General features: G+C 49.9%; 1 protein-coding gene across 1 annotated transcript in view; it reads right to left on the bottom strand.

The window, feature by feature from the left end:
- Positions 1 to 20,587, bottom strand: part of habp2 (hyaluronan binding protein 2) — a 171,722-nt gene that overhangs the window by 29,847 nt on the left and 121,288 nt on the right. The window contains exons 17-19 of the mRNA XM_072477631.1: positions 7,708 to 7,812; positions 4,404 to 4,511; positions 529 to 645 (exon numbers count right to left, since the gene is read on the bottom strand). Coding sequence (XP_072333732.1) covers positions 529 to 645; positions 4,404 to 4,511; positions 7,708 to 7,812 — 330 coding nt within the window. The remainder of the gene's footprint in view (positions 1 to 528; positions 646 to 4,403; positions 4,512 to 7,707; positions 7,813 to 20,587) is intronic.

The following is a 20,587-nucleotide window of genomic DNA, read 5'->3' as shown; positions in this document are numbered from 1 at the left end:
AGAACCATCATATACTTTTAAACTTCTTGTGAAAATTTATCTCAGATTCTGTAGAAGTTGAGTTGCATTATACCATTTGATTTCTTTTCAAACTTCATTGGAGTGCCTGAGAGTGTTAACTTTCTTATTTAATTAGCTTTATTACTGTTATATTTGCAGAATAACTAATTAGTTGTTTTATATTTGCTGTTATATTCGTTTCCATTTTTTTTCCCTTTCCCTCATTCTTTTTGACTGATTTTAGAATTTTTTTCTCCTTTAATTTTCCTCTGATTCCTTTCAGAACATTTGTATTAATTTTGTTTTGCTGTGCTTCAATGCAAAGGGTGATTCTCTGACCCAACCCTCTCAGCTGGATAGGAAAATGGCTGCCAGAGGGACACTGGATTGCAGAATCATCTGCATGAGCTCCTCTTGTATAGTGCTTTTGCCTTTGACAGATTTCATGACAATAGCTCACGAAGTGACATTAAAAAACACAAACGCGTATATGCATATCAAATTGAAAAGTAGAAATGGTTACCATACGTTTTCTACAGTTTGGCGGTTTGAATGGGTAGTTGCATTTGCACTTGTGGTATGGTGGAACAGTATTGAGGACACACTCTCCATGCTTGCATGTATTCTTCTTACACGGATTTTTCACTGCAAGGTAAATAACACAATTTTGAAAAGCGTCCAGTTGTTTTCATTCTGACTTAGCCTTTCAGTTGAGAAGGTGGAAAGTGAATTGGACCTCATGCACCTGTGAGAATTAATATCAATCAACCAGGAGCATGGACCTAACTGGGGCACTGATGCTGTTGAAGAAAGAACTCTCCCAGCGCCTCCAGTCTCTTTGCTTGAGCAAAGACGGCTACTCACCTCTTCGGCTCCCCACAGAAGCCCTTCCGCCAGATTCACATTTTTAAAAAGGAGTACTAATTGGCTGGGGAGGCCGAGGAATCATAGGAGACCATTGGCTATAGGGTAGCTTCTGTTAATTGTATGGAAATGGGGCTTAAGTGGTGATAATTGGTTTCTCGCCACCCTAGGAGAGATCCCGCTTTCGTCTCATGGACCAGGCTGGTTGCATCGCTAACTGGCGCGGTTCTTGTTTTTGGCCTCTCCCGCTATACACCAGCCTCATTTCGCTCGAGCGAGAGCTTAACGAGGCCGGTGAATCGCACCCATAATTTCTGTGTAGTGCCTATCTTTTGTTGCTGTGAGTGCCGGGAAACACACAGCTAAACACGCTATGGGACATAGTTCCATTTAGTTAAATCGTGCCCTTTGTCTGACACATTGTGCACAACATTACAGCAAATAAAACAAAGGAAGAGATGTATCTGATTCAGTATATTATCTTATTTTTATGTGTGCTGAGGAGGTGAGTGATGCTGACAAAACCACATCTAATAATATACCCTAATATATCCTAAAATATCCTAAAAACCGTGGTGGTGCCTGCACAGGGCACCCAAAGAGTTGTTGTTGGTAGAGTTCAGGAGGTCAAACGAGAGCTGGGGAGATCAATTTGGTCTCTTGCAGCTCAAATAACGCACAAGCTAGGAATGAGTTACTGGAGGCCAGGCAAAGTAAACTAAATAAATAAAATAACCTTGAACATTGCCCCATTTGACACAAAACAAATTTGTGGAACAATGTTTGAAGTACGACAGCCCACATTTTTGTGCCAAAACTAATAAAGAAAGTCAAGAAAAGCAGAGTCACAAGCATCGCTGTTGTGCAACAAAAAGGCAGGCCGCCTAGTATTGAATCCATCACTCTACATTTCATATCCTGACCATGTGTTGCATGAAAAACCTTTCCTCATGTTGCCTCTAGTTCTTTGCTTTAAATCTGTGCTGTCTGGTTATCGACCCTTTAGCCATTGAGAACAGTTCCTCTTCATTTACTCTACTTGTCACAAAACCCCACTCCACCCTTTGCTCAAATCTCTTCTGAGCCTTTTTGGCTCTTAGAACACCAATCCCAGCTTCGCTACTGTAAACCCCGTCCCAGAGACTATTCTAGAAAATCTCTTATGAGCCCACTCTGAAGTCTACACATCCTCTATCATCGAGGAAGAAATAGCGAGATATCTGGACAGAAATTTTCCCATTGGGCAGACGCAGCATGGGTTCATGAAAGGCAGGTCATGTTTAACTAATTACTGGAATTCTTTAAGCACATTACAAGTGCGGTGGACAATGGGGAACCGGTGGATGTGGTGTATCTGGATTTCCAGAAGGCATTCAACAAGGTGCTGCACAAAAGGCTGCAGCATGATATAAGGGTGCACAGCATTATGGGTAACATATTAGCATGGATGGAGGATTGATTAGCGAACAGAAAGCAAAGATTGGGGATAAATGGGTGTTTTTCTGGTTGGCGATCAGTGGCTAGTGGTGTGCCTCAGGGATCAGTGTTGGGACCACAAGTGTTTACAATTTACTTAGATGATTTGGAGTTGGGGACCAAGTGCAATGTGTCAAAGTTCGCAGATGACACTAAGATGAGTGATAGAGCAAAGTGTGCAGAGGACACTGAAAGTCTGCAGCGGGATATTGATAGTTTAAGTGAGTGGACAAGGGTTTGACAGATTAGCTACAATGTTGGTAAATGTGAAGTCATCCATTTTGGTAGGAATAACAGCAAAATGGACTATTATTTAAATGGTAAAAGATTGCAGCATGCTGCTGTGCAGAGGGACCTGGGTGTCCTTGTGCATGAATCGCAAAAAGTTGGTTTGTAGGTAAATAAGAAGGAAAATGGAATTTTGTCCTTCACTGTTAGAGGGATGGAGTTTAAAAACAGGGAGGTTGTGTTGTAGCTGTATAGGTGCTGTTGAGGCCACATCTGGAGTACTGTGTACAGTTTTGGTCTCCTTACTTGAGAAAGGGTGTACTGGCACTGGAGGGGGTGCAAAGGAGATTCACTAAGTTGATTCTGGAGTTGAGAGAATTAGCTTATGAGGGGAGACTAAGTAGACTATATTCATTGAAATTTAGAAGAATGAGGGGGATCTTATAGAAACATATAAAGTTATGAAGGGAATAGATAAGATAGAAGCAGGGAGAAAGCAAATTACTGCGGATGCTGGAATCTGAAACGAAAGAGAAAATGCTGGAAAATCTCAGCAGGTCTGGCAGCATCTGTAGGGAGAGAAAAGAGCTAACGTTTCGAGTCCGATGACTCTTTGTCAAAGCTAACAGACAGAGAAAGTGGGAAATATTTATACTGTGGAGTGAGAATGAAAGATGAGTCATAGCCACAGAAACCCAGGGAAACCGGGTGCTAATGGCCACAGAAACCAAGGGGAAAGAGTGCTAATGGCAGTCCCCAGAGAAGCAGGGAGGTTCTTTCTATTGGCGGCTGAAACCAGAACTAGGGGCATAGCCTCAAAATGAGGGGGAGCAGATTTAGGACTGAGTTGAGGAGGAACTTAATCACCCAAAGGGTTGTAAATCTGTGGAATTCCCTGCCCAGTGAAGCAGTTGAGGCTACCTCGTCGAATGTTTGTAAGGCAAAGATAGATAGATTTTTGAACAGTAAAGGAATTAAGGGTTTTGGTGAGAGGGCGGGTATGTGGAGCTGAGTCCACAAAAGATTAGCCATGATCTCATTGAAAGGCGGAGCAGGCTCTAGGGGCCAGATGGCCGACTCCTGCTCCTAGTTCTTATGTTCTTACGTTCTCCCTAATGTTTGGTGTCCAGAATGGGGCAATAGTACAGCTGGGGACTGACTATTATTTCATATATGTACAGCATGACTTATTGATTTTTTGGAGCTATGTTTCTATCTATAAAGGAACGGATCAATTTGCTTTATTAAATGCTTTGTTAACCTGTCTGCCATCTACTAAGATTTGCGCATAAGTACCCCCTGCTTAGACCACTTTTAAAGATTGCACCATTCACCTTATAATGTTTCTGCAATTTCTGATATTATAACAATGCGAGTGAGAGGATTTTTTTTGACATTTGTACACAACGCCGTACAGCAACACATGCATAACTTGACTGCGCCTTAAAGATTGTTGACTCAGGTGCATTGAAGTATCTTCTACATTTAATATTCAGCCTGGTAAGAATCCTCAGCTACTTTGTATTCCAGGAAAAAAGAAACAAGCAAGAACTCATCAAGGATACACAAAACCCAGTGGGATTTGAGGTGCACTGTAGGAAGAATGCACTACTCAATGCCGCGTGAACCAGCAATAACAGAACAAGGAGGAAGGTGCAACAATATTGGCTGAATAAAATTGTAGATTTCTTTACTCTTTGTTTCTGGTTAACTCATTGCTTTAAACTTAGCAGGTTTTTTCCATGAAAGCCTCTCTTTTTAATTGCATTACAAGCCAAACATAATAAATCAGTATTAAATGAATTATGAAAATCATCTTTTAGAAAAGTCATTACCAATTTGACAGGTCTTTCCTGTATAGAGAGGATGACAGTGACATATGAAATCGTTCCCTTTCGCTTCACAGGTCCCCTCGTTTTCACAAGGATTTACTAAACAAGGATCTGGAAAAAATATTTAACAAGTAGAATCATAGAATCATCGAAAAGTTATGGTACAGAAAGAGGCCATTCGGTCCATCTTGTCCATGCTAGCCCTCGGACACCCAGGTGCCCTTTCTAATTTCACCTTCCTGCACCTGGTCCTCAGCCCTGTAGCTTAGAGCACATAAGGTGCAGATCCAGGCACCTTTTAAAAGAGTTGAGGGTCTCTGCCTCCACCATCAGCTTGGGCAGCGAATTCCAGACTTCCACTGCCCTCTGCGTAAAAAATGTTTTTCCTCATGTCCCCTCTACACCTTCTGCCACTTATCTTGAATCTATATCCCCTGGTTCTAGAGTTCTCCACCAAGGGAAACAATTTGATCCTGCCCACTCTATCTCTTTCCCTCATAATTTTGTCCACCTCAATTAAGCCACACACAGAGGTGACACGACCACAGGAGGGCATTACACCAACCCATATATAAAGGACATAACACACATGATCTGGCTCTTTCCAGTGGAGACAGTCAGTGAGTAGAGACAGAGGGTTTATTGAAACACATCACTCCCACCACGTGGATTGTAGCAGACTGGTTAGTCAGTCTGAGTAGCTATAGAAGGATTAACAGTAGTGGCGAGCCCGAGTAGGAGAAGTGTAAATAGTTTAATAAACGTGTTGAAGTTATCTCCACGTCTGAACCTTCCTTTGTCAAGTGCGCCACAAGGAAGCTGCTTATGCTACGCCTAGAGCATAACATGACAGGGGGTTGGGTGGGGGAAATGGCATGGGAGGCGGGTGACAGCACGGTGAGGGAAATGCCATCAGAGTGGGCAGCATGGGAAGGGAAACAACATGGGAGAGGGTCGGCATTGAGGGATAGGAATGCATGGGAGGCATAGAATGTGGGCTTGGGATCGGAGAATATGAAGAGGCCTTGGAGGTGTGGAACGGGGGATTGGGATGGTCTTTGAAGAAGGGGTGGGATGGGAACCAAATATTAAAGGAATCATTGGAGACCACCAAAATATTTTAAAAAAAACCTTACCTCAATGTGAAGCCATAAGAAGCAGTAATGCTGCTCCTCACTCCTCAGGATACTATGGGCTGTTGCTGCGTCTCAATCTCTCATCCTCCTCCTCGCCACCAATCCCACCTCCCAGAATATACCTCATGGATGTTTTGGCATAATGACACACCCAAATTGGTCCACATTTGGTTGCAAAAGGAAATACGGTGAGGGGAAATGTGATAGGGGTGGTTTGAGAAGGATGGCAGGGAAGAATGAAAAGACATGGGATGGGGATTTAACAAAATACTATTACAATAATGATACTAATGGTGCTGCAAATGTTTTGTGGGACTCTGCTACAATGCTAATAAAATAGTGCCATGGTTTCAGTTGTTAGCTGCCAAAGGTAGAGGGCAGAGCTTTGCTGTGAATTCCATACATGCAATGCAGAGTGTCATTCTTTTTGGCACAGTTGAAAGGCTCCGGAGCACCAAGAGTGCTGTGTTGGGTGTTCTGGATCACATACAGGTCACCAACACTTGAAGTAGTGCAACACTATTTTATTAAAAGGTTAACTATTTAAACATACTTGAACTCTGGGTAAATACGATACCAGCTTTAACTAAAGACCTTTGCCTTGTCCTAACCAGTTGATGCACTCAGCACATGGTGAATGTCTGTGTTGCAGGCTGTGAGCTCTGTGCTCCTGGAAAGGCCCTGGTAGGGCCACCGAGAGAATCTTTTAAACCCAGCCTGGTAGCCCACTGGGGTTATACTCTGCAAAACAGGTCCAGGGTGGGTATGTGATTGGCACCCTGAGAGGGCGCTGATGTAAGTGTACTCTGGATTTAGACTGTACATGCCATTGAGAAGACTGAATCTCCACATTGCAAAATAAGCGGTGCGCTCACACCAGACACAAGTGCCTCAGGCTCATTTTAAGTTTAGCTTCATCTAACTAAATCCTAGTGCGATGCAAGTGGGTCTCATGAGGCTGCTCTGTGTAGTGATCTTTACATGGGTATGTACATAAGGGGTTAATAGGAAATTGAAAGATCACTAGGGGCAGCACTGGCGGGTATAAAAGCCCGATGCAAGCGGCTCTCTAGCCCTCTTGGTGATTAGACTGTGACGAGAGCAGGAGCATAGATCTAGCTCAGGGCTACTAGTGTGGTCAGACATAGCTACTGTATATAAACATTGTAACCTTTCTACTGGTATTGATCTTAAAGTAAGAACTCACGCAGTTGTTAAATTCTGTTACTCAATAAACCTTTCAATACCTTTGGACGACTTCGAGCCTTCTTCAACAAGGTGCAGAAAGCCTCTGCCGCAACTGGATTGAGTAACGCATGTTACATACAATAGTCCTACCATACACACTACAGTAAGGGATCTTTTGTTACCCATAGCCATGTAAAGATCACTACTCTCTACCGGTTCCTCTGGACCAATTTGGGTGTGTCATTATGCCAAAACATCCATGAGGTATATTCTGGGAGGTGGGATTGGTGGCGAGGAGGAGGATGAGAGATTGAAACGCAGCAACAGCCCATAGTATCCTGAGGAGCCAGGAGCAGCATTACTGCTTCTTATGGCTTCACATTGAGGTAAGGTTTTAAAAAATATATTTTGGTGTTCTCCAATGATTCCTTTAATATTTGGTTGCAAAAGGAACCAAAAAGACAGTTTGTGAGCAATCCCTGGAAGATGTCCAGAAAACTCATTCGGCCCTTCTTTACCAGTTTCAAGGGCCAAATCTATTTTGAAGGTGGCCATCAAGAAAGCCATGTATCAGGCACGCTCGAGGTGTCCCTTAGCCATAGCCACCAAAACTGGATATTTTTCTCCCAGTTTTGTGCTTGAGGAATGGTCCACTAACCCCTCAGCGTTGAATAACCTGAGACTTCTCACACAGCTTACTTAAATTACTATTTCCTTGAAATTTCTCAAAGTTGCTGCTGTACCACCTGTAGTTTGGGAAAATCCCATTTTTACGCCTTTGGCCTCACTTTCAGAAAAGCAGGAGCTGCCCTGAAGACATTCCTGGTGGTGGAGCAGATTTTTTAAACTTTATGAACTATCCCAAGACAGAGCCTTGCTTCATCGATTACTTTTATAACTTTACATTGCAAAATAACAGTGATCAAACCTAAAGGTATTAAATGGCTACCCCATTCTGCAATCAGAAAAAATATTGTCAAAACCTTCTTCCTCCGAATCTTCAAATAACCATCTGGAGTCTGTTGAATTCATGGTATTCTTGTCATCCTCAAAATCTGGATCATCAGGGTCATCTTCATCATCTGTTGCTTGAGAAATGTTTCAGAACTTAGTAATGCATCAGTAATGTATCTATCGGGCTGCATCGCAGTCTGGTATGGCAATTGCTCAGCCCTAGACCGCAAGAAATTTCAGAGAGTTGTGAACACAGCCCAGTCCATCACACAAACCTACCTCCCATTCATTGACTCCATCTACATCTCCCCCTGCCTTGGGAAAGTGGGCAGCATAATCAAAGATCCCTCCCACCTGGCTTACTCACTCTTCCAACTTCTTCCATTGGGCAGGAGATACAAAAGTCTGAGAACACTAACAGATTCAAAATCAGCTTCTTCCCCGCTGTTACCAGATTCCTAAATGACCCTCTTATGGACTGACCTGATTAAAACCAGTGTCTATGTATTTACATTGTATACCTTGTGTTGCCCTATTATTTATTTTCTTTTTCTTTTCTTTTATTTTCATGTACTAAACGATCATGTTTGAGCTGCTCGCCTCGGTGCACGTGACAATAAACAAATCCAACAAACAAATCCAATCCCTCATTCATTCTTTCTCCCGGAGCACGGGCTGGAGGTGGGCCTATAAAAGGGGATGTCTGATCGGCGGAGGGGGGGGGGGGGGTGCAATGCAGAAGACGCACCTTAGTGTAACGGACCAGGTTAGACTGAGGTAAGGCGGGGTCAGTCAGGTCTTTCACTCGGGACTAGATTGAAAGGCTAGAGGGGTCGCGATCTTGATCAATAAGCGGGTGGTGTTTGCGGCCGGTAGAATAGTCTCGGACATGGGAGGTCGGTACATTTTGGTCAGTGGGAAGCTAGAGGGGGTGCAGGTGGTATTAGTAAATGTGTATGTGCCAAATTGGGCTGCTGGGGAGCTTATAAAGAGGATGCTGGGGAAGATACCAGACCTGGACTCGCACAGGTTGGTCATGGGAGGGGACTCCAACACAGTTATGGACCCTGGCTTGGACCAGTCAAGCTCAAAAACGGGCAGGGTGCCAGCAATGGCAAAGGAACTAAGAGGGTTCATGGAGCAGATGGTGGGGGTGGATCCATGGAGATTTGGGGCAGCCGAGGGTGAAGGAGTTCTCCTTCTACTCACACGTGCATAAAGTGTACTCCCGGATTGATTTCTTTATTTTGAGCAGGGCCTTGCTGGCTGGGGTGGTGGACACGGGGTACTCGGGATTTCAATCTCAGACCATGCTCTGCACTGGGTTGACCGGCAGGTTAGTAAAGACAGTAACCAGCGCCCGCACTGGAGGTTAGATGTGGGACTTTTGGCGGATGAAGGGGTGTGCGAGCGGCTGAGGAAAGGCATTCAGAGCTACCTGCAGGTCAATGACACGGGGGAAATTTCAGCAGCGATGGTCTGGGAAGCACTGAAGGTGGTGGTCAGGGGGGAGTTGATCTCGATCTGGGCCCATAGGGAGAAGGTGGACAGGGCAGAGACGGACCGACTGGTAAAGGAGATACTACAGATCGATAGGAGGAATGTGGAGACCCCAGAGGCAGGGCTTTTAAGGGAACGGCGGAGGTTACAGGCGGAGTTTAGCTTGCTGACCACAGGGAGGGCTGTGGAGCAGCTGAGAAATGCGAGGGGGGGATCTATGAACATGGAGAGAAGGCCAGCAGAATGTTTGCACAGCAGCTTACAAAGAGGGAGGCAGCTAGGGAGATAGGGAAAGTAAAGGACGGAGATGGGAACCTGATTGGTGATTCAGTAGGGGTGAATAAGGCGTTTTGGGATTTCTACAGCAGGCTGTACAGGTCGGAACCTCCTACGGGGCTGGAGGGGATGAGGCATTTCTTGGAGGGGCTGAATTTTCCAAAGGTTGACGGGGAGCGGGTGGAAGGGCTGGGGACCCCAATCGTGCTGGAAGAGATAGTGGAGGGCTTGAAGGCCATGCAGGCGGGTAAGGCCCCGGGTCCGGACGGGTACCCAGTAGAGTTTTATAAAACGTTCTTGGGGATATTGGGGCCGGTGTTGTTGAGGATGTTCAATGAGGCAAGGGAAAGAGGGGTGTTGCCCCGACAATGTCACAGGCAACAATTTCGCTGATTCTTAAGCGGGACAAGAACCCGGAGCTGTGTGGGTCCTACAGGCCGATCTCCCTGTTGAATGTAGATGCCAAGTTGCTGGCCAAAATCTTGTCCTCCAGGATCGAGGATCGAGGCGGGTGGAGCACAGAGTTTTGCTCTATGCGGATGACCTGCTTCTGTACGTTTCAGATCCAGTAGAGGGGATGGAAGAAATCATGAGGACTCGAGGGGAATTTGGCCGGTTTTCGGGGTATAAGCTTAATATGGGAAAGAGTGAGATGTTTGTGGTCCAGGCGAGGGGACAGGAGAGGCGATTGGGGGAGCTGCCGTTTAGGTTAGTAGAAGGAAGCTTTAGGTAGCTAGGCATCCAGGTGGCACGGGAATGGGACCGGCTGCATGAACTGAATTTGGCCCGGATGGTGGGCCAAATGAAGGACGATTTTCGGACATGGGACGCGCTTCCGTTGTCTCTGGTGGGAGGGTGCAAATGGTGAAGATGACAGTCCTCCCGAGATTCCTATTTGTATTTCAGTGTCTACCCATCTTTATTCCACGGTCCATTTTTAAGCGGGTCAACAGAGTGATCACGGGCTTCGTCTGGGCGGGCAAGACCCCGCGAGTAAGGAAGGTAATGCTTGAGCGGAGTCGGGGAGAGGGCAGGCTGGCGCTGCCAAATTTTAGCAACTATTACTGGGCGGCTAATATAGCCATGATCAGGAAGTAGCTGATGGGGGAGGGGTCGGCATGGGTGAATATTGTTGCTCTTATTAGCCTTAGTTTTATTAGCTCTAATTCTGTCACCTTTGCTCACGAGTCGCCAGGTATCTTTCTGATACCGCCACGTGGTTCAAGCTCTAGTTATGATTAATAAGGCAGCACACCACTTAGTAAGAGTAAAATCAACAGTCATTTATTATATACAGCAATAAATACTTATACAATAATCCTACATTCTATATCACTACCTACCACTACTGGCCAATACTTAACTTTTGGGAATGGCCCACCAGGTCAGGGAAACAAATGGCTTATCGAATTGGGTCTGGCCTGCGGGATTCAAAAGGCTGATACAGGTCGATGGCTAGGAGTCTCTATCGGGTAGCGATCGCTCGAGTCAAACTTACGGTTGCTGGTCGATGGTTCTTGCGAAGGTTGCGAGCAGGAGAAGAAGGGAGAGAAGGGTCGATCTGTACTTGGCCCCTATCTTTATAGTTCGCGGGGGCTTCCCGCCTCTCGGGGTGGACCTTGACCCTGGTCCCAAGTGATTGGACTTGTTCCCAATCACTGGGTTCGATATGCTCCAATAATGGGGCGATTCCTCGATCGGGGGGGTGGTCGTTCACCTTTCTTTGTCTTGGCCACTGCTGGCGCCGAGAGGTCTGGATCGGCATTCAATTGCTAATTTGTTGCAATTGTTCCCGGGGATAGCCGATTAAACTGCAGATGTCTGGGTTGATGTGCTGCTAATGGTCGCAGGTATCGATCTGGGCCGACTTCCCCAGAGCCGAATACGCTGTTCTGTCTGCAGCTGTCCGTTTGTGCCCTGTTGGCTGCTTTTCCCATCAGCCTTTTCGGTTAGCCATTTTACATCGAGTTTTGGCCAAATTAATCGGGAATCAGCCATTTTAGGTGGCTACAGTATGGAGGCAGCTTCATGTCAGGCCACCAGTTTGGGTGCATTGGTAACTGCGCCTCTGCCATTCCCGCCGGCACGGTACTCCACCAGTCCAGTGGTGGTGGCGGCCCTGAGAGTTTGGGGCCAATGGAGGCAGCATGTGGGAGCAGTGGGAGCATCGGTTTGGGCCACTGTGGTAATATGTATTGGGGGTCATGTGGGACTGGAAGCCCTAATGTCATTGGCGGACAGATCCCGGGTCCTGGTTGGCCGTTGACCTCAAGCTCCGCCCTGAAGGCGGAGTATAAGAAGCCGGAGTCTTCCCCCGCAGGCCAGTTTACTATCGAGCTGCTGGGGAACAGACACGCTTAATAAAGCCTCATCGACTTCACTCTATTCGTCTCATGGAGTCTTTGTGCGCTACAATTTATTAAGCGTGCCTAAAAAGGACTATGGAGCTCAGGATCATTCCAGAATGCCTGAGGATCAGCCCCCACGCAGTGAACGCGGCAGCAGCCTTCAAACACTGGCAGACTTGCTTCCAGGCCTACCTCAGAACGACCACCGGCCGAGTCCCAGACGAACAAAAACTGCAGGTCCTGCACTCGAGGGTGAGCACGGAGATTTTCACCCTCATTGAAGACACCGACGATTTCCAGACGGCGTTCGCAGCACTCAGAAGTCTCTACGTTTGCCCAGTTAACCAAATCTACGCTCGCTACCAGCTCGCGACGAGACGGCAAGCTCCCGGAGAATCGATGGACGAATTCTACGCCGCGCTGCTGATTTTGGGACGAGCCTGCAGCTGCCCGTCGGTGAACGCAAACGAACACACGGACATGTTAATGTGCGATGCTTTTGTGGCAGGTATGCAATCCTCCCAAATCCGTCAAAGGCTTCTAGAAAAAGAGTCGCTAGGACTCTCAGAGGCACGGGCCCTAGCAGCCTCCCTAGACGTGGCCGCGCATAATACCCGCGCCTACGGCCCCGACCGCGCGGCAGGCCATTGGGCCCCGTACGTACCCGTCGCGGCAAACCCCCTACCTCCCCCCCCGGACACCCCACAGGCTTGTGCGGTCCAAACGCCGAGTCGCACAGGGGGCGCCCGCTGTTATTTCTGCGGCCAGGCGAAACACCCCCGTCAGCGCTATCCGGCCCACGCAGCCATCTGCAAAAGCTGCGGGAAAAAGGGCCATTATGCGGTTGTGTGCCGGTCCCGCGAGTACACCGCCGTCCCGGGAGAACAGGGAGACCTGCAAGCAGTCTATGCGCCCCAACCCCCCAGCACGCCATGTACGACCCGCAGGCGCAGCCGCTCTGGGTCCCGACCACCGCGGTCCCGGGAGAACTGGGAGCCCTGCACGCCGCCTACGCTCCCCAACCCCCCTCCCCACAGCCCATGTATGACCCGCCGCCGGCGCTACCGCTTTGGGTCCCGGCCAACACTCTCCACGGAGAGGAGGGAGTTTTTCGCGTCCCTAACGCCACCCTAACCCCCGTCCCGCGCCCCACGCCTGACCCGCCAGCGCCACCTACTTGGACCCCGACCACCGCTGTCCCCGGTGAGGGAGCTCCGCGCGGTCCTTGCGCTCGCGGCCCCATGCCTGACCCGCCGGCGCCGCCGACTTGGGCCCCGACCACCGCTGTCCCCGGTGAGGGAGCTCCGCGCGGTTCTTGTGCTCGCGGCCCCACGCCTGACCCGCCGGCGCCGCCGACTTGGGCCCTGACCACCGCTGTCCCCGGTGAGGGAGCTCCGCGCGGTCCTAGCGCTCGCGGTGAGGGAGCTCCGCGCGGTCCTAGCGCTCGCGGTCCTAGCGCTCCCCAGCCCCCCCAGCACACCATGTGCGACCCGCAGACGCTGCCATTTTGGGTCCCGACCACCACGAGGGGAGGAGGGGCGCCGATGTGCGACCCGCAGACGCCGCCATTTTGGGTCCCGACCACCACGAGGGGAGGAGGGGCGCCGCTATCTTGGACCGCCCCAGACCTGTACGACGCATGGGGGCGGCCATTTTGTCCACCCCGCCGCCATCTTGTGACCCCCCAGCCACGTGCGATGTATGGGGGCGGCCATTTTGTTCATCCCCGACGCCATCTTGGACGGCAACAACGGACCCCACTCCACTACTACAACCACGGCTCGCTTCGATTACGCTCGATCAGGCTCGGCCCCGGACACTCCAGACGACGACGACAACGGTCCTAATAAACGGCCACGAGACGCCATGCCTAGTCGACTCCGGGAGCACGGAAAGCTTTATACACCCCGACACGGTAAGACGCTGTTCCTTGACCACCTATCCCAGCGCACAAAAGATTTGCCTAGCTGCAGGATCCCACTCCGTACAGATCCAGGGATTCTGCATAGTTACCCTTACGGTGCAGGGGAGGGAGTTCAGAAACTACAATCTTAACGTCCTTCCCCAACTCTGTGCCCCCACCTTGCTGGGATTAGATTTCCAATGTAATCTACAGGGCCTTACGTTCAAATTCGGCGGCCCCATACCCCCACTCACTATCTGCGGCCTCGCAACCCTCAAAGTGCAACCCCCGTCCTTGTTTGCGAACCTCACCCCGGATTGCAAACCCGTCGCACTAGGAGCAGACGGTACAGCGCCCAGGACCGGACCTTCATTCGGTCCGAAGTCCAGCGGCTACTAAAGGAGGGCATAATCCAGGCCAGCAATAGTCCCTGGAGAGCGCAGGTGGTAGTAGTGAAGACAGGGGAGAAACAAAGGATGGTCATTGACTACAGCCAGACCATCAACAGGTACACACAACTAGACGCGTACCCTCTCCCCCGCATATCCGACATGGTCAATCGGATTGCCCAATATAAAGTCTTCTCCACCGTGGACCTCAAGTCCGCCTACCATTAGCTCCCCATCCGCCCAAGTGACCGCAAGTACACAGCCTTCGAGGCAGACGGGCGATTATACCATTTCCTACGGGTCCCTTTTGGCGTCACAAACGGGGTCTCGGTCTTCCAACGGGAGATGGACCGAATGGTTGATCAACACGGGTTGCGGGCCACATTCCCGTATCTCGACAATGTAACCACCTGCAGCCACGATCAGCAGGACCACGACGCCAACCTCCAGAAATTCCTCCAGACCGCCAAAGCCTTGAACCTCACGTACAACGAGGACAAGTGCGTTTTTAGCACCGACCGGCTAGCCATCCTGGGCTACGTAGTGCGCAATGGGATAATAGGCCCCGACCCCGAACGTACGCGCGCACTCATAGAATTTCCCCTCCCGCACTGCCCAAAAGCCCTGAAACGCTGCTTGGGGTTCTTTTCGTACTACGCCCAGTGGGTCCCCCAGTACGCAGACAAGGCCCGCCCCCTAATACAGACCACGACCTTCCCTCTGTCGACAGAGGCTTGCCAGGCCTTCAGCCGCATCAAAGCGGATATCGCAAAGGCCACAATGCGCGCCATCGACGAGTCCCTCCCCTTCCAGGTCGAGAGCGACGCCTCCGACGTAGCTCTAGCGGCCACCCTTAACCAAACGGGCAGACCCGTGGCCTTTTTCTCCCGAACCCTCCACGCCTCAGAAATCCGCCACTCCTCAGTGGAAAAGGAAGCCCAAGCCATAGTGGAAGCTGTGCGACATTGGAGGCATTACCTGGCCGGCAGCAGATTCACTCTCCTCACTGACCAACGGTCGGTAGCTTTCATGTTCGATAATGCACAGCGGGGCAAAATTAAAAATGACAAGATCTTAAGGTGGAGGATCGAGCTCTCCACCTTCAACTATGAGATCTTGTACCGTCCTGGAAAGCTGAACAAGCCGTCCGATGCCCTATCCCGAGGCACATGTGCCAACGCACAAATTAACCGCCTCCAAACCCTCCACGAGGACCTCTGCCACCCGGGGGTCACTCGGTTTTACCACTTCATCAAGTCCCGCAATCTCCCATACTCTTTAGAGGAGGTCCGTACAGTCACAAGAGACTGCCACATCGGCGCGGAATGCAAGCCGCATTTTTTCAGATCAGATGGAGCGCACCTGATTAAGGCTTCCCGCCGCTTTGAACGCCTCAGTCTCGAATTCAAAGGCCCCCTCCCCTCCACCGACCGCAACGCATATTTTCTTAATGTAGTGGACGAATACTCCCGCTTCCCTTTTGCCATTCCCTGCTCTGACATGACCGCAGCCACAGTCATTAAAGCCCTGAACAGCATCTTCACACTGTTCGGTTACCCCGCATACATCCACAGCGACAGGGGGTCCTCTTTCATGACTGACGAGCTGCGCCAGTTCCTGCTCAGCAAGGGCATAGCCTCAAGCAGGACGACCAGCTACAACCCCCGGGGGAACGGGCAAGTAGAAAGGGAGAATGGCACGGTCTGGAAGGCCGTCCTACTGGCCCTACGGTCCAGGGATCTCCCAGTTTCACGGTGGCAGGAGGTCCTCCCGGACGCTCTCCATTCCATCCGGTCGTTATTATGTACGAGCACTAATCAAACGCCCCACGAGCGTCTCCTTGTCTTCCCTAGGAGGTCCTCCTCTGGAACGTCGCTGCCGACCTGGCTGGCGGCCCCAGGACCCATCCTGCTCCGAAAGCATGTGCGGGCACATAAGGCGGACCCGTTGGTCGAAAGGGTTCACCTCCTCCACGCAAACCCCCAGTACGCCTACGTGGAGTACCACGACGGCCGACAGGACACGGTCTCCCTGCGGGATCTGGCGCCTGCCGGCAACACGCACACCCCCCCAACACCATCAACCCAACCCCCCCCTTCCTGCAACCACCGCACCCCGCGACCGCCCCCTTCCCAGGAGGATCGGTCCCCCTCCCTTTTGCACCGACAGCTGAAACCGTACGGCTCCTGGAGGCGACAACACTGGTACAAGCACCACCACCACCGCCGGGGCCGAGGCGATCAACACGGACGACCAGACCGCCCGACCGACTCGTGGCGTCGATGTAACACAAATATGGACTGTTCACAAGAACATTTTGCTTTTCTTCCTATACCCTCTGTAAATAGTTGCAACAGGACAAAATTGTACAATACTGTATTGCCATGTGAATGTTTTATCCTCCCAGGACCAGCCCTGTAAACACTTACCACCATACGAAGCATCACCCCGCCGGGTTCATTTTTGACAAGGGGTGAATGTGGTAGTATGTATTGGGGGTCATGTGGGACTGGAAGCCCTAATGTCATTGGCTGACAGATCCCGGGTCCTGGTTGGCCGTTGACCTCAAGCTCCGCCCTGAAGGCGGAGTATAAGATGCCGGAGTCTTCCCCCGCAGGCCAGTTTACTATCGAGCTGCTGGGGAACAGACACGCTTAATAAAGCCTCATCGACTTCACTCTATTCGTCTCATGGAGTCTTTGTGCGCTACAGCCCCAATCTGTGATAATCACCGGTTTGCCCCGGGGAGTTCCGGTTATGGCGGAGAGCGGGGATTGAGAGGATGAGGGATATGTTGATAGAGGGGGGCTTTCCGAGTGTGAGGGCATTGGAGGAAAGGTTTGGGTTGGTGAGGAGAAACAAATTCAGGTATCTGCAGGTGCGGGACTTCCTACGTAAACAGGTGTCAACCTTCCCGCTCCTACCACTAAGGGGGATTCAGGACAGGGTAGTTCCCTAAGGGTGGCTGGGAGAAGGGAGCGTCTCGGACATTTATAAGGAGCTTATGGGGTCGGAGGAGACGCAGACCGAGGAGCTGAAGTGCAAGTGGGAGGAGGAGCTGGGAGGTGAGATAGAGGATGGTCTACGGGCAGTCGCGTTGAGTAGAGTCAACACGTCCGCAACATGTGCCAGGCTCAGCCTGATACAATTTAAGGTTGTTCACCGGGCTCACAGGACAGTGGCCCGGATGTGCAGATTCTTTGGGGTGGAGGACAGGTGCGCAAAATGTGCGGGAGGACCGGTGAAGCATGTTCACATGTTTTGGACATGTCCAAAGCTTAGGGGATTTTGGCAGGGGTTTGCGGACGTCATGTCCAACTGCTGAGTCCAGAGGTGGCGATTTCCGGGGTGTCAGAAGACCCGAGAATCCAGGAGGAGAAAGAGGCAGACGTTCTGGCGTTCACTTCCCTGGTAGCCCGGAGACGGATACTATTAGCATGGAGGGACTCAAAGCCACCAAAGTCGGAGACCTGGCTATCGGACATGCTAGCTTTCTCTGTTTGGAGAAAATCAAGTTCGCCTTGAGAGGGTCACTGTTAGGGTTCACCCGGAGGTGGCAACCGTTCGTCGACTTCTTTGCGGGAAATTAATCGTCAGCAGACAGGGCGGGGGGAGTAGTTTAGATTAGAGTAGGGGGTGAATAAGGGTGGGACCTGTACGAGAGGTAAATGGCTTTTGCACTATGTTTATGGTTTCATGTATATTGTTTATTTTGTTGTTGTTACTGTACCAAAAATATCTCAATAAAATGTTTATTAAAAAATAAAAAATTCATTCATTCTCCATTTGAGGTTCCTGAATTAGAACCTTTGTTGGAATTGGCATAGTTCATGAATGATGAAGTTATTGAAGAGATATCCAGATCTCCATCAGGATTAACAAGCAGCTGATAGTTTCATATGCAGTGTTCTATTTGAGCTTTCAACATTTCTGTGATATAGTTACAGTGCAATAAAATGGAACTATTTTGGTCCAATAAGTGCTGACTGGTGTGAAGTAGTATGAAGTTGTACTTCAGAATGCTTATGGACAGACTTAGGTGCCATTCTTGATCTCTCAAATCCTCTATTCTGTGTCAGTAAAATAACAAACATTTTGCACCCGCTGCTTTGTGCCAAATTCATTGTGGAATTATCTGGGTGTTTAGAATTTCCAAAGTGGTGCAGCACAGGTCCATTTGATAACCAACCTATTTCTCACCTTCGGCTCATCACTCACCAAATTAATCCAAACACAACCAACTGTTGGATTTTCCAATTACTGTTAATCAGCTTTTCAAAGGTAGAAATAAGACAATGTAATAAGAAGGCAGAGAGACATGAAGCATGCATTGTGTAACAAGGAGGGTTCATACAAATGTGTGTGGGATTCTCTAAAAATGGGCGATGTCCCCCACGCCGTCGTGAAAACCGGCGCCAACGACTCCGGCATCAACGGCCCCCGAAAGTGAGGAATTCTCACCTTCCTCGGGGGCTATGTTGCCTCCGGAGTGGATCCCGCAGCTCTAGCAGGTGCGGAACGGCCGGCGCGAGTTCGTGCATGCACGGAACGGCCGGCGTATTTCTACGCTTGAGCGGGGGGTTCCCTTCTGTGCGCCGGCCCCCGGGCAATATGGCGGAGCCCTACAGGCGCCCAGCGCGGAGTAAAGTAGGCCTCCACGGAACCAGCCCGCCCTCCGATCGGAAGGCCCCGATCACGGGCCAGGCCACAGTGGGCCTCCCCCCCCCCCCCCCCCCCCCCCCCCCCCCCGCCCAGGGTCGGATCCACCCCCTCGCCCACCCTCCAGGACGGCCCCCGCACACTCACCTTCAAGGTCCCGCCGTGTGGGAGGTGTGTAATCTACGCAGGTGGGATTCGGCCAAACTCGTCGGCGACTCGGCCCACCGGGGCCCGGAGAATCGCTGGGGGGGGGGGCACCCTGTCAACGGGCCCTGACCGGCGCGGCAGCGTTCCCGCGGGCACCCGAGAAACGGCGCCGGAGAATGGTGAAGCCGGCGTCGAGGCAGAGAATCCCGGCCATAACCTGATAATCTGCATCCCAGAGCGTTTAAGGAGGTGGCTCTGGAAATAGTGGGTGCATTGGTGGTCATCTTCCGGGGTTCTATAGACTCTGGAATGGTCCCTGCAGATTGGAGGGTAGCTAATGTCACTCCAATATTCAAAAAGGGAGGGAAAAAGTAAACAGGAAATTATAGACCAGTAAGCCTGACATTGGTAGTGGGGAAAATTCTTGAATCCATTATCAAGGACTTTATAGCGGAACATTTAGAAAGCAGTGGCAGGATCAGTCAGAGTCAGCATGGATTTATGAAGGGGAAATCATGCTTGACAAATCTGTTGGAATTCTTTGAAGATGTAACCAGTACAGTTGACAAGGGCGAGCCAGTCGATATTTGGACTTTCAGAAGGCATTTGACAAAGTCCCGCATAAGAGATTATTGTGCAAGATTAAAATGTATGGGATTGGGGGAAGTGTATTGAGGTGGATACAAAACTGGTTGGCAGAGAGGAAACAAAAAGTAGGAATGAATGGGTCCTTTTCAAATTGGCAGGCAGTAACTAGTGGAGTACCACATGGATTGGTGCTGGGACCCCAGCTATTCACAATATATATCAATGATTTGGATGAGGGAACAAAATGTAACATCTCAAAGTTTGCAGATGATACCCAGTTCGGTGGGAGAGTGAACTGTGACGAGGATGCAAAGATCCTACAGCATGATCTGGACAGGGTGAGCGAGTGGGCAAATCAATGGCAGATGCAGTATAATTTGGATAAGTGTGAGGTTATTCACTTTGGAAACAAAAAAAGGAAGGCAGATTACTACTTGAATGGTTGTAAATTGGGAGAGGGAAGTGTGCAGCAGGATCTGGGTGTCCTTGTGCACCAGTCGCTGAAGGTAAGCATGCAGGTGCAGCAGGCGGTAAAGAAGGCTAATTGTATTTTGGCCTACATTGCAAGATGTTTCGAGTACAGGAGCAGGGATGTGTTGTTGCAATTATACGGGGCCTTGGTGAGGCCTTTTCTGAGGAAGAATGTTCTTCCTCTCGAGGGAGTGCAGCGAATGTTTACCAGACTGATTCCAGGGATGGCGGGACTGTCATATGAGGAGAGATTGATTAGGTTAGGATTCTTCTCACTGGAGTTCAGAAGAATGAGGGGGGATCTCATACAGACTTATAAAATTCTAACAGGACTAGACAGGGTAGATGCAGGGAAGATGTTCCCAAGGTAGGGTGTGTCCAGAACCAGGGGTCACAGTCTGAGGATTCAGTGTAAACTATTTCGGACAGAGATGAGGAGACATTTCTTCACCCAAAGAGTTGTGAGCCTGTGGAATTCATTACCACAGAAAACAGCTCATGCTAAAAGATTGACTATATTCAAGAGGCGGCTAGATATAGCACTTGGGGCGACTGGGATCGAAGGTTATGGGGAGAAAGCACAGCACCCCCGCCCCCCCCCCCGGAATGTGAGCACCTTGGAACTGGC

Source organism: Scyliorhinus torazame, chromosome 16 (genome assembly GCF_047496885.1).
Source record: "Scyliorhinus torazame isolate Kashiwa2021f chromosome 16, sScyTor2.1, whole genome shotgun sequence".
Taxonomy (NCBI): domain Eukaryota; kingdom Metazoa; phylum Chordata; class Chondrichthyes; order Carcharhiniformes; family Scyliorhinidae; genus Scyliorhinus; species Scyliorhinus torazame.
This window is presented reverse-complemented; position numbering and strand designations above follow the sequence as displayed.